General features: G+C 39.2%; 1 protein-coding gene across 1 annotated transcript in view; it reads left to right on the forward strand.

Annotated features, from left to right (window-relative positions):
- Positions 1 to 10,166, forward strand: part of CCT1 (chaperonin containing TCP1 subunit 1) — a 249,867-nt gene extending 239,701 nt beyond the window's left edge. Inside the window, exon 13 of the mRNA XM_068225314.1 lies at positions 9,739 to 10,166. Coding sequence (XP_068081415.1) covers positions 9,739 to 9,946 — 208 coding nt within the window. The 3' untranslated portion in view covers positions 9,947 to 10,166. The remainder of the gene's footprint in view (positions 1 to 9,738) is intronic.
- The last annotated feature ends 3,433 nt before the right edge of the window (positions 10,167 to 13,599 follow it).

Genomic DNA, 13,599 nt, shown 5'->3' on the forward strand with positions numbered 1-13,599 from the left:
TCATTCTTCCATATCCTAGGTATGAACTGGGTGCTATGGTCAGATAAGATCTGTTTAGGGATACCAAACTGACAAGTAAACCTTTTCTCCTTTGATACCAATTTGCCAGAAACCCATATATTTTCAGAAAGCTTTTATCACAACTAGAAAATCTATGTAATCTTAGGGGCAGAGGGACAAGCATTTGAGAGCTATAGGACCCACAAAGTATCAGTAAAGTGTTGGAAACATGACACCGAAAGTTGCTAAAATGCTTGTTTCACGTATTTATATGAACTAATATTATGGTAAGAAGGTGGAGATCTCAATATAAAGAAAGATACAACTCTTTAAAGAGAAACAAGATACGTTGGGATGTTGAACTGTGACTTTTTATTGACTTCAAACGAAATCTATTACATGGGACAATCAATGTGCAATTTGTCAAATAAACTGAGACGTGCAGAAAGACGGTTCACAATGGGCACATTTTTACAAAACCGCTAGCCTCACATTTCTCACACCCATCATTTATAAGTGAATCGAAGCAGTAATCCATTGGCACAATCCACATTCTAGGTTGGTCGTCCAAGTATCCACCCTTATAAAAAGCATACTTAATCAAGTTCTTGAAACGAGGAGCGGTGAACTGATATAGAGAAAAGAACTGCAGAGCCAGAAAACTATCGTGATGCCAAATGTGCTCCTTTGTCTCGATAATGATTTTGTCCGTTATGTAATGAACAAAAGATTTGTATTGTCTAAAGAAATTAATATCCGGAGACTGGATCTTCCCTGTACATCCTTCAGGTACCAGTCCTTTTTGTAGGAGTTTACCATCAGGTACTTCGGAAGCAGACAATGAATGATCTTTGTTAGAACACCATGAATCCACTAAAAGCAGAATTTTCTTCCTGTCATCAGGTATACTTGGCCAAAATAAGTCACGATAGAACCGTTTAAGGTCTGCATTCGGCATGTTCACTGTTTTTCCAGCATACAATCTTACGTTCTGAGGATCTGCTAGCTTTGATTGCAGGAATTTTCAGATGGCTCAGATACAACCACATATATTGACCGCAGTATTTCGCCTTCCATTGAAATCGCAGGCATAATCATTAAACTGTGCTGTGTTGCAGAGACTGATCCAACAACAGTGTGAACAACTGTTGTTCCTCTGGTTCGCAAGGTTCGATGTCCATGTAACTCTGTCAAATCTGCTCTGGTCACCATTGTGTCGGTGGAAACATGTCTGTAACAATGAGGTAGCGAATCTATGCAACAATATCATCTCTAGCCTGTGACAAGTTTGCCTCCTTATCCTACCAATTCCTGCCAACTTTGTGGGTTATTGCTCAGTCAACAATGTTATTCCGCTTCTTGAAGCAATATACCCAGGAATCAGAAGCTTTAAAATCAATAGTATTTTTCAAATCCATTGCTATCTTCCAGGTTGCAGCCTGATTGACTTTTTTGGATCGACGGAGTATTCATTTTTTCTCCAAATTTACAGAATGTTAATGTTCTTAATTTTCTTGAACTGGTTCATTACTGACACATGCGATAGATGTTTCGTTCGAGGTTCGCCTGTCATAGGATCTGTAGTCCAGTACACTAAAGCGCGCTGCTTGTAAGCAGTCCAGTCTCCTTCTGTCATAATTGCTGGACCATCATTCTTTCACAGTTTGGGCAAAGGCACATACTCCATTGCCTCCAGCAAATCCTAATGTCCGGATCTCTTCCACAATTTCCATATCATTTTCCAGGAGAGTTGTTACATGTTTTTCTCCGATTCCTGGATGTTCGGAGACCAAGGCAGCCACGATGACTTTAGGATCCAACTGCAATGTAAGAAGAAGAGACGGAATATGTCGGTACTTGACAACATCACATCATGTTGTCAAGTGCTTGTCCCTCTGCCCCTAAGATTTCATAGATTTTCTAGTTGTGATATAAGCAAATTGATATCAAAGGAGAGAAGGTTTACTTGTGATGAATACAGTGGTCTAAGATCTTCCCTACACAAGCCCTATCAGTGGCGTTGTGTAAAGGATACAGTTTCATGTAATTGGTAAAAGCTTCCATAACCACAAAGATAATTTATGTTAGTATCCATATTGTGACTTTACGAGCAGACCATATGAATCTACATACAATAATTCATTCGGGCCATCTGTTAAAACAGTTTCCCTAATACCTTCCAAATACCTGTTGGGGTGCTTGCTTCTTTCACATGTATCACACCTGGCTAATGTCTTTCTGATGTCACGTCCCATGTTTTGCCATACAAAGTTCTCCTGTATAGCAGCCAACACGTTATCTCCCCCAAAGTGACCTAACTCTATGCGATATAGCCAAATAACATCAGTTCTGAGAGATTGTGGCACAACCATCTTCCAACTTTCCATGACATCCTTTCTGGATAGGAGATAGTTTTCTATTCTTTATCTCTTATTCCCATGGAATGTTTCTCTTCCTTCATCTTTCTCTTCCAGTTCTTTCCTGATTTCCTTTAACCTTTCATCCTTACACTGCTCCTTTCTCATCTTAGCTAACCTCTGCTTCTCTTCTCGGCAAGTGTCCTTTTCTCGGAGTGCAAACCAAGATTCCCTCCTTTCATCTGGTACATTACTTCAGCTGGATGTCTACTCAGATAATCAGCCAGGACATTACTTGCCCCTTTCACTATGTCATAATCTTATTCGTGAAGGGCTAAAATCCATCAGGACCTACACTAGATGCCAGCTTACAAGTTGTGCTCGATGTAAATACGAAGGTTGGAACTTAAATAGTGGCGACTCTTTATTTACAACAGATACAAAAGAGTTACATGTTAGCAACCTTTACTGTCGTTCATTGTAGTCACCAGCATTGTGTATAACCCGTTGCCGGCGATATGGAAGTCGTAGTATACCTTTAGCAGAGCCTGTTCTGTTGATGGTGCGAATGGAGCGGTCTACTGCCTGTCGAATCTCTGCAACAGCTCTGGAGTGAATGCTCACATATCATCTGGTTTCGATCACTATCCAGTAACGCAGCAAGACCATGCACGTCTTCACTCATAGGACGACCTGCCCGATGAATGTCCGCCACAGTTTGCCGACCATCATTGAAGGTGTTTACCCAACGTGCCACGGTTCTGTAAGGCAATGCATATTCCCCCCAAGCCTCTTGAAGACCTTGATGACACTGTCGTGCTGTAAAACCTTGGCACATTCAGTCTTGATCCAACTCTGTTGTTCCTGTTCGGAAAACAGTGACATTACGTTAGACCGCTAGCTCACAAGTGACTGTTTCTCTCGCTTGTGCGCACGCAGGTGATGAGGGAAGGGCGAGTCCATTTGCTCAGAGGTAAGGTAGGTATATAACCAACGTGTGCTATCAGCAACAATATTATATTCCGTTGCATAGCGTCTCCACAGCAGTGTGGCAACTATTTAAGTTCCAACCCTCGTAGTAAATTTGTGCCCTGTTAACTAAATCCAAATTTACTCAGGTACAGAATCGCCAAAAACTCCTAACAGTATACTGCTTCTCAGCAGGGTTAAGCCCTCTACTGGCAGTGTGTGGTGGTGATTGTTTTAAGAGGAAGTACAACTAGGCAACCATCCATGTACACAATACTAATCAGAGAGTAAAAAATGGAAAAATGGAAGGGATCAGGCACTTCGAAAAATGAAGGTATCGGCCAGAGAAAGACTAGGGCCACAAAGGGCGTGAAAATGAAAGTCTCCCTAGGCCTTGAGTACTCTAATACCATAAGGCTTGGAAAAGAACAAGAAGGCTTGGAAAAGAACAAGAGCTGACCACTAAGGGAGGTTGGATAGGATAGATTAAAGTGAGGAGCCTGGCACAAGTAAGTGGAAGCAATGACAGGACTCAGTAAGGGCCCGTGGTCGCCCACCTTCTCTCCCAAGTTGAGCTTCTGGAGCCCCTTCTGTCACTTCGTATGACATGGAGGGATACCGTGGGTGTTATTCTATTGGCCCCAACCACAGGGGGAACTGGCTAGAGAGACATAACTCCAATTTCCTTGTTCACCATTTTGGCACAGGGCTCCTGCTGTACAAAGGTCTGAAGCATCTGTCATAACATAATTTCAATATCACTGTCTCGTGGAATTTGTTATTTAATGCCACAAGTGCTTCCCTGTGTCTAGGTGACCATATCTACTTGGCATCCTGCTTTAACAGCTGCCTAAAAGGTTCGGTAAGGTAGAAGCATCGAAGCGCCTAAAATAGTTGCAGCGTAGAAATGACATGGTTAGCATAATATAGGTTGGCGTGGAGAGCTGCACAAACCAGTCTATGGTCGGTAACCCAAACAACAATAAATAATCTGGTATTAAACATGAAATGAATTTGGAGAAATTGACCGTACGGGAAATTAATTTGGAGAAATTGTCCAGACGGGTCAATATGTACACCAAATGAAGCTCCATGTTTCTTCTTTCCTCAACCTTGCGAGTTTTTTCAAATGGTACCAATGAAAGCAGCACAAATCGAGTTGTGGAAAACGCTGCTGCGAGAGCAAATATTTGTATTTGTAAGAAACGGCATCTTGTGCAGAGGAGTTGCCAAGGAATTCAGTGGCAGCACATTGCCAAAACGAAATATGACTGTCAGTCATTTTGTTTTCTAAAAACTGCTTGTGTTCTAGCAATCAAAGCTTATGACTTCAAAGTACCTCAACACTCATAAAGTCTTATCAGTGGAATTGTGCATGTGGTAGACCAGGCACTTCATCTATGGAACAGGATACGATGTCTAACTGCTAATAAAAGGATTCTTTAATATGCTAGTTGATCCATCCCCAGTCTCACACATTTAAACTCTCATAAATACAAACTGACTGTGGTGAGATTTGATCCTACAATCTGGAACACAACCTTGTCAGTTATGCCACTTACCCAGCCATCTTGTGAGAAGAATGATCACGGAAGAGCAAGTAGTTTTCATGTAGATACTACGCCATTCCCACGTCCAGGTTAGCTGACATAAATATTTCCCGTCTAGATCTCAGGGTTCATTAATATTTTCGTAAAGATTTTTTATCGTGGGATTCAGACAACGTTGATACGCTAAGTAAATCTATTTATCATTGGAATTGATGGACATCTCCATCTGAAGTATCAGGAAATTGCAAGAGAATGGATAATTCTACAACTTAACTCTTAAGTTGATCCTTGTCATTATGGAAAACATCAATAACATCGTATTAACCTTAATTAATGTCATTTATTCAAGAAAGTAAGGATTAATTGGATTAGAAAAGTAAAATGTAGGAATTAAGTTTAGAATTTGCTTATGTTCATTCTTCTCATGTGTAACACACATCTGCGCTCATATCACAATTGAAATGGATTATTAATTATATTCAATAAAAATATCCATTGAAAAAATATATATTTCATCTGGACATAGGAAATTGCAGGTTATATCGATCTGAAGGATCATTATGTACATTAGTTTTCATTAATTTTGCTTAGGACAAGTTTCGTTAATACAGGATTGTTATTTTATTTCATAGCTTTTGGAAGCTTCTGGAAAAGGTAAGTTTCTCACTCGACAGCATAAAATTAAAATTACTAACAGTCATCATACTATAATATCAATTCATTTTAACATAATCATTGGATGTCTCTTAACATGCAAGATTCTCAAATGACCAAAATATATTAACCTTTTCCGGTCCAACGTCGAGGTGACCTCAACATCATGGTTTATTGTAACCGGTCCAACGTCGAGCTCTCCTCGACATTTATTGAATTTTTTTAACCTGATTGAGGTCGATCAATATCCCTGAAGCTTCGAGAGCAAATTTTTGTGCACAGAAGAAGCCGTTCTGTTAGCTCCATGAATATAATACGAGATATATGTAGCCATGTGTCGTCATAGTTACTCGCGGCCTGTCAGCTGTGTTTACAGTGAGTAGTGTGCTGCACAAGTGTTATACTAGGCATGTTTATCTGTGAAAGTGAATCGTCTTGGTTGAATTTGTGATATAAAATCAGCAAATATCAATGAAGAAGAAATATATATGCACGTTTATTTAGACAGCAGTGACGATGATTATTTATTTGAATTAGACGAAGAGTTTAGAGAAGTGTCGAGTGAAGATAAAGGTGTAGTGCACTCCAGCATTGCAAGCGCAACTTTAGCGACTGGACCTATGCGTAAAAAAGCGTGGAATGATCCTGGACCATCCTATGCTATTTCCGTAGATTCACAAGAGGAAGTTTCAGTGACTGCTACGAAAGCAAGAAGACACGGCACACAGCAAAGATGACTCTTCTCAGGTCAGGGTTGATAATTTCAGTAAAAGTAATGCGGAACATACTTCCGCACATACAAATGGGAATGCATACAGCAATACTGTTTACCGGAATGTAACATTTCATGATAGTGAGCCACCGAGACTAAGTTATTTATCAGGTCAGAAAAGTAGAGGACCGCAGGTTCTGCCTAACTGCATCACTCCACTTCAGTTTATTACGTTGTATGTTGTTTCTTACTACTGCATTGACGACGAAAATTATTAGGGAAACTAATTCCTATGCAACAGAATGTACGGTAATAATCATATTAATAATAAAATAATTATAATTCCTAATAAAAATTCTGAGTTTAATCTGACTAGGTATAAATGTGCAAAATTAATTTGGACCAGACTGTTAGAACATGTGACAGAAAATTGGACTGCAAAGGGTTAATAAATGGCCTAATGTGAGAGTTATTCTAATTTTCTTGCCTAGGGAAAATCATTTATGAAGACACTACTCTAAATTATATCACACAGTACGATGGTAATTATCCATGTTAATCTCAGTTATGCCATCATTATTTGGGAAAAATTGGATTTTAGAATAGTAATATTAAAATATCTGTGTGCATAGCCAATTATTCTTATAAGAGTTCCTTCTTGATTCATTTTTTTTTTTTTATTTCGTGTGGCTATTTCTAGCCGGGTGCAGCCCTTGTAAGGCAGTGTTATTGTATGGAGGATAGTGTTACGTGTGGTGTGGGAGTTGCAGGGATGTTGAAGACAGCACAAACATCCAGCCCCCGAACCATTGGAATTAACCAATGAAGGTTAAAATCCCCGACCCAGCCGGGAATCGAATCTGGGACCCTCGGAGCTGAAGGCCAGTACGTTGACCATTCAGCCGATGAGTTGGACTCCTTTTTTATGATCTCGACCTACAATCATAACATTCCCCATGTATATGTATCTCGTATCTCGTCATAGCATTACATATTCATTCAACAAATCCTTCATTCACAACATATAACATTGTTATGTTTTCATCGTAACTCATTTTACCATATATCATTTCATATTCCTTCACATACTTAAACTATATCTTAACTGACGCTCAGATAACTTTTCCATTTATTCGCAGTATCGGATCAATATCTTATCAATGTTTCAACCTGCCATTATCTGCATATTTAATGCATATCCTACGTTATTGTTTTTTATGTCAACTGTTCTGCATCTCTAAAGAATCCATCATACAAGATCCTATTCACATTTATACTTCAATTATATCAAATTGTATTATATATTTATTCACCTAGAAGCATTTGCAGCCTTGATCATTGAACTATTCACCAAGTTTCATCAGCATTTAGAAGCACAGTGCCCGGCATTATGTATGTTGTGCTGCTCTGCAAGAACTTGCATCTTACTTCATTTAAGTGACTTATCCTTGACTTCTCTATAATTTTAGGACTTCAAATTTATTAAATTGTATTATAACACGCCTAGCAGTATTTGCAGGCTTGTTCACTGAACTATTCACCAATTCTCATAAACATTTTGAAGAACAGTGCCAGATATTACTTATGTTATGCTGCTCTTCAAGAACTTGCACCTTGCTTCATTTAAATGACTGATCTTAGACTTCTTCTGGATTTTAGGATCTTGCATCACGCAGTGCTAATCCTTATAGTGTTACAGTTCTTCTTGAACTGCTTTTAGTGAAAGACTTATCCTTTACTTATTGTTTTCCTATGCATTGTTTCATATTTTTATTTAATTGGCTGATGACCCAGAATAGAGGTCGAAACCGGTACCTCTTTTAATCAATAAGAATGTAACATTACATTTATTTCCTTGTATTGAATAGGTTGAACCACTTTATTTCTTGTTTTTAATTTAATTGTGATACAGTTCAATACGGAACATTATGAAATTTCTATCCTTAAATTAGTACCATCACGCAGAGAACACCATGGGTCGCCTTTACTTGCGAGTAGTACCACTATGTTAGATACACAATAGGTTTGTGATTAGTAGCAACAGAAGGTGAGTCTGTATGGGTTTTCCAGTACCTGTGATTAGTACTGTTGTGAGAAACACCACGTGTGATTAGTACCCACTATGTGGAATACCACGGGAATACCGGCGCCCGTGGTGAGTACACCTGGGTGAGGAACCCCCTGGGTTTGTGTTGCCTATGAGTAGCGCCATTATGTGAGAAACACCCTAGGTCTGCGTTACCTGCGCAGCGTACAGAACTTGTGAGTTGTACCATAATGTGTGGAACACAGTTTGTCTATGCTACTTTTGATTAGTACCGAAACATGACAAATACCATGGTTCTACTTTACAAGCGATAAATACAGAAAGGCAGGAGTGCTTGAACCTGCCATTTCAAAAATGAAATCACTAAAATTTGCTACTGAAGCAGCTATCACGATCTTGAGAATTGATTATATGATTAGTTTGGTACTTTGTTGCCATTTCTTGATGGATGCAGTATTTTTGTATCTGTTTCTTGGCACAGGCCAGAGCATAGTGTAGCTTCCACCAAAGTCCCAGTCTCATCCATGGTTGTGACAATATGGAAGCTGCTGGAGGACGGGTGGTGCTGAGTAATGACATTTGGAGCACAAGTAGTGTCTGAGTGTTATGAAAGGTGTTGGTCATAAGATCAGATGTGCTGCAGTAGCACCTTTTGGTCCAGTGAGGAAAGCAGTGGCAAACTACCTCACTCCTCATCTTGCCTAGTACGCCTCATTTTGGTCCTGCCATTGGTTTTTGTGGTTTCCCTATAACTGCATAGCCTTTGGTGGTGCTGTTTGAGGATCCAACCAGCCTCCAACCTGACAGACAGACAAGTATCATTTTGAGGGGCTGTTGACCTGGATCCTCGATTCAGGATTGTACTTTAGAAGCAATCCCTTTGTCAGTTTTTTATAGTTTCTTGGTCAGTAATACTATTGTTTATGATAGTTTCTGGGTTGTACCCACTGATTGTTTTAATTTCATATCCATCCATTAATTCATCACATTTTTTATTCTGGTCAGTGGCTGATTTTGAACTTTTAAATTGTCATTGCATTTCGTACCATTAGGGGCCAATGATCTAGATGTTAGGCCCCTTTAAACAACAAGCATCATTATCATATCCATCTGATTCCTTTTTCAAAAACTCTGGTGATTATAATAAATTTATTCTGATTTGTATGACAGACATTTAGTGTCAGTTTGGGAAATCATGCATATACATTTTAATATTTATGGTTGCCCCATATTTAAAACAAAATTAAAAGAGAAGTGCTATGTGAACTCAGCCATTACTGGCTGATTGTATGTATTACTTATGACTTCTTTCCTGTATTTTTACATCTAAGGAATGTATAGTCATTAGGAGTAAACTTGTTAATATTTTGATCTTACTGCAGCAGTTTGTGATCTGTTACTTATTCATTTGTACTGAATAATAAGCATTGTCAATATTGTTTGTTCCAGGGTGGGTTTGGACTTGTATGAAGGTGTAGTCCGTGATAACAGGAAGGCAGGAGTGCTTGAACCTGCCATTTCAAAAATCAAATCACTAAAATTTGCTACCGAAGCTGCTATCACGATCTTGAGAATTGATGATATGATTCGTTTGGACCCAGAACGCAAAGATGACAAGTCCTACAGAAACGCATACGAGTCAGGAGAGTTAGATTGAATGCACTCCAACTGATCAAAATGGTTCTAATCTGCAATTACTTAAGCTATTAACTTTCATGAACATCATATAAAAAGCAACCTGTAGCTTGCATTTTTAACATTGTCACAAGATATTGGAACGATGACTGACTAATTTATTGCTTTGTTAAACTGTTCCTTGGCTTTATGCTATTATATTTGTAACTATAAAATAAATAAAATAATCTCATTTATTATAACTTGGATGTTATTCATTTCTGTTTGTATTCTATTTCTACATGTCAGTGGTTTTAATATGCTGCTTTGTTTCACATTTCCCAATTCAGTTAGGGGAAATGGTGGTGGTGATTAAGTGGAAGTAAATCTTGGCAACCATTCTCTTAACACTGTTCAAAGAGGAAAAAGGAAGAGGTTTAATCCTTTGAAAAATAAGACAGGAAGGGCCATGAAAGGCATGAAAATTTGAATCCGGAGGCCTTGTAAATCTAATACTATCGGGGTTGGTAGAGAATAAGTGTTGACCTAGTGAGATTGAATAGGAAAGATGAAATTGAAGAGACGTGCGTAAGTCTTACAGTGCCAGCCTCATCTAGGACCTAGTTGTTCCCACCAAGCTCCCAAGGGGCCGTTTTGGTCTTTTACGACAGGCAGGGTATACTGTTGAGTTTATTCTGCCGCCCACACCCACAGGGATTTCAGTCGGTGGGGGCAGGTTGGTTCATTTTCTGATATAGAAGTGCTTTTAGGTAAGTCTACTTATTTGTTGAAATCTCTTTTCATTTGATAACTTCAGTTTAACCCTTAGAATGCCAGGGAGTGCATCGTGTTTCTCCCCAACTTTCTAAAATTCCCAGGAGGGTGATCATGCTCTTCTTTATTGAGCCTTGCAATTTGGTCGTAAGGCATGTAAATAGGTATGGCACTAAGACTGTGGAGATCCTCGGTGAAAACGCTGCCCAGCACGCACGCATGTGCGCGTGCACACACATATACACACAAACAAAAAGCCAGTTCACAAGTAAAATTTGTTCCACAACATAAGAATCTTACCCTTGTACCACTATTATAGAGTGACTGGTACTGTTCGGGAAAAAGTTTCCAACAGTTGCCATGTTTACTAGGCTATTTTACTCTGTCTCCCTTGGCTCATTTTCTTTTGCTTTTTGTTGGATAAACTAATATGATTTTACATTAGTTAATCAAATCAAAATCACTTTATTTGCAAATGAGGTGTCTATCTCAGTGGCATATGGTACACTAAAATACATTATTGTCAAGCACTAAATTTTAAATTAACAAGAGAAGATATTTTCCTAGAATACAATATTATACAATTTACACCAACAATTTTTTCTATTAAACACACACCTCATCCTTAATAAATTTATATTGTTTACAAAATTCTACGTATAATATCTCCTGTACTTACATAGTCAACTCATATACAGTATGCGGAATTAATTCAAATAATACTTCTTTTTTTTTTTTTTTTTTTTTTTTTTATTTGCTTTACGTCGCACCGACACAGATAGATCTTATGGCGACGATGGGACAGGGAAGGGCTAGGAGTGGGAAGGAAGCGGCCGTGGCCTTAATTAAGGTACAGCCCCAGCATTTGCCTGGTGTGAAAATGGGAAACCACGGAAAACCATTTTCAGGGCTGCCGATAGTGGGGTTCAAACCTACTATCTCCCGAATACTTGATACTGGCCGCACTTAAGCGACTGCAGCTATCGAGCTCGGTCAAATAATACTATACATCTGGTTAACGATTAAAATTTACATTGCATTTATTTGTATGTATATATATTTTACCATTTTGGAACCTAAGTAGCATAATGACCTGCTGCGTCTTAACCAGAGTCCCTATTGCCACCGCTTTTCAGAGTTCCTGAAGGGCCTTCACAGCCACCGTAGCAATCCCCAGGCCCTCGAAGTCCCCACTGTACTTCACTCCTACAGGCAGTCCCCTACCTCGGCTGTCCAATCTCCATAGACCAGGGGATGGAATTAATTTATTCAATTTTTTATTTACAACAACTTGCACTGGTCGAATGCCCTCTAACATTTCATTTATTTTCTCTGTTGCTGTGTATTCTCTTCTTGAATATCTGTACAGATTTTGGAAAAGGATCAAACACTACCCCTGGTAAACTGTTCCACTCCTTCACGCCCTTCCCAATGAATGAAAATTTACCCCAGTCGCTTTTGCTAAAATTCCTTATAATTTTATTCTTATGGTCAGTCCTGCCAATATAATTATTTTCCAACTGAAGCCTCTCACGGATATCTCCCCATGCTTCTCCTGTATAGGCTCTATATAATCCTGTAAGTCTAGTTTTCTCCCTTCTCTTAGTTTCCCACCCAGGTTTCTCTAATATTTCTGATACACTACTTTTTCTCCTGAAATCCCCTGTTGGTGCTTTCCTCTGCACACTATCTATTTCTTTTATTAGGTATTCTCAGTGAGGATCCCAAACACTGTTTGCATATTCCAATAATGGATGAACCATACTTAGGTAACTTTTCTCTTTTAATTCTTTGTAGCCTCATCATTTGTCCAACCCTTGTCCCGTTTCCCTATGGGGTCTGGTATTAGGTGAGATATGATAGTAGGGAGAGGGTGAAACCTGGTGCCAGCACATTGCCTACTCCTGTCGAATAGCCCTAAGGGGTCTGCTCAAGGTTAACGACCCCATCCGATGGACGAATCACAATTAACAGCGTCATATGCCCTCACTCCATATGAGCACTGCAGAGAGGTTTGGAATTTAATACAGGCTTTTGGCACACAATGTAGTCATTAGAAATTGTATACCACCACCTCCCCTAACCTGCCGGCCAACATTCTGATGGTGAAAATGTTTTCGACCAACGGGACTCGAACCGGCTTACCTCGGTGTCAGACCGTTTAGACTTCAGCGCCTTAACGATCATGGTCACCAGGCGGGCTCTTTAAGTAGCCTCATTATGACATGTAATAAAAGGGAACGGTAATAAATTATATTGATCGATCAAAATGTAAGGAAGAATGGGAATGGTGTCAAGGTCATTCCAAGTGAAGACTTCGACGGAGACTGTAGACTACTGGTTGCAGTTATTGCAGAATAAAGTCCTCCCAGATTCTGTAACAGAAGGGCCCCAAAAATAAAAAAATTGGTGATAGAGCCAAGTGTAAAGGAAGAATTCAGGGAAGGTGTCCGCAAATTGTTGCCAAGAGAACGGAAATTGGTAGATGAAGAATGGGACACACTAAAGAAGGTTGTAGGAGGTAGAGCAGATAAAGTATGTGGACAATATGTAAACCTAAAGAAACTGCTTGTTGGAATGATAATATTAAAAAGGCAATTGATGACAAATTGTGCAAGAAAAGCCCTATATCAAGGGAGAACATGTGGAGATCATGTAACAGAGAAGCTGTTAATTTACAGAGAGAATTACAGGTCAATCAGTTGGAGCTGAAAAGCAGGAATGCATGGAAGATCTGGCTACCAGAATAACACAGGATGGAAATAAGAAGCTGTTATACAGAATCTTTAAGAATAGAACTGAAATCTATCCAGTCTATAGAACTTCCTTAATGGTGAGGTGACTAGGGAGATATTACCAAAGTTCCAAAGGCACTTTGAAACTTAACTGTGATGGAAATGTCACTCCCTTAGACGAACCTTA

The sequence above is a fragment of the Anabrus simplex genome, chromosome 1 (assembly GCF_040414725.1).
Source record: "Anabrus simplex isolate iqAnaSimp1 chromosome 1, ASM4041472v1, whole genome shotgun sequence".
Classification (NCBI taxonomy): domain Eukaryota; kingdom Metazoa; phylum Arthropoda; class Insecta; order Orthoptera; family Tettigoniidae; genus Anabrus; species Anabrus simplex.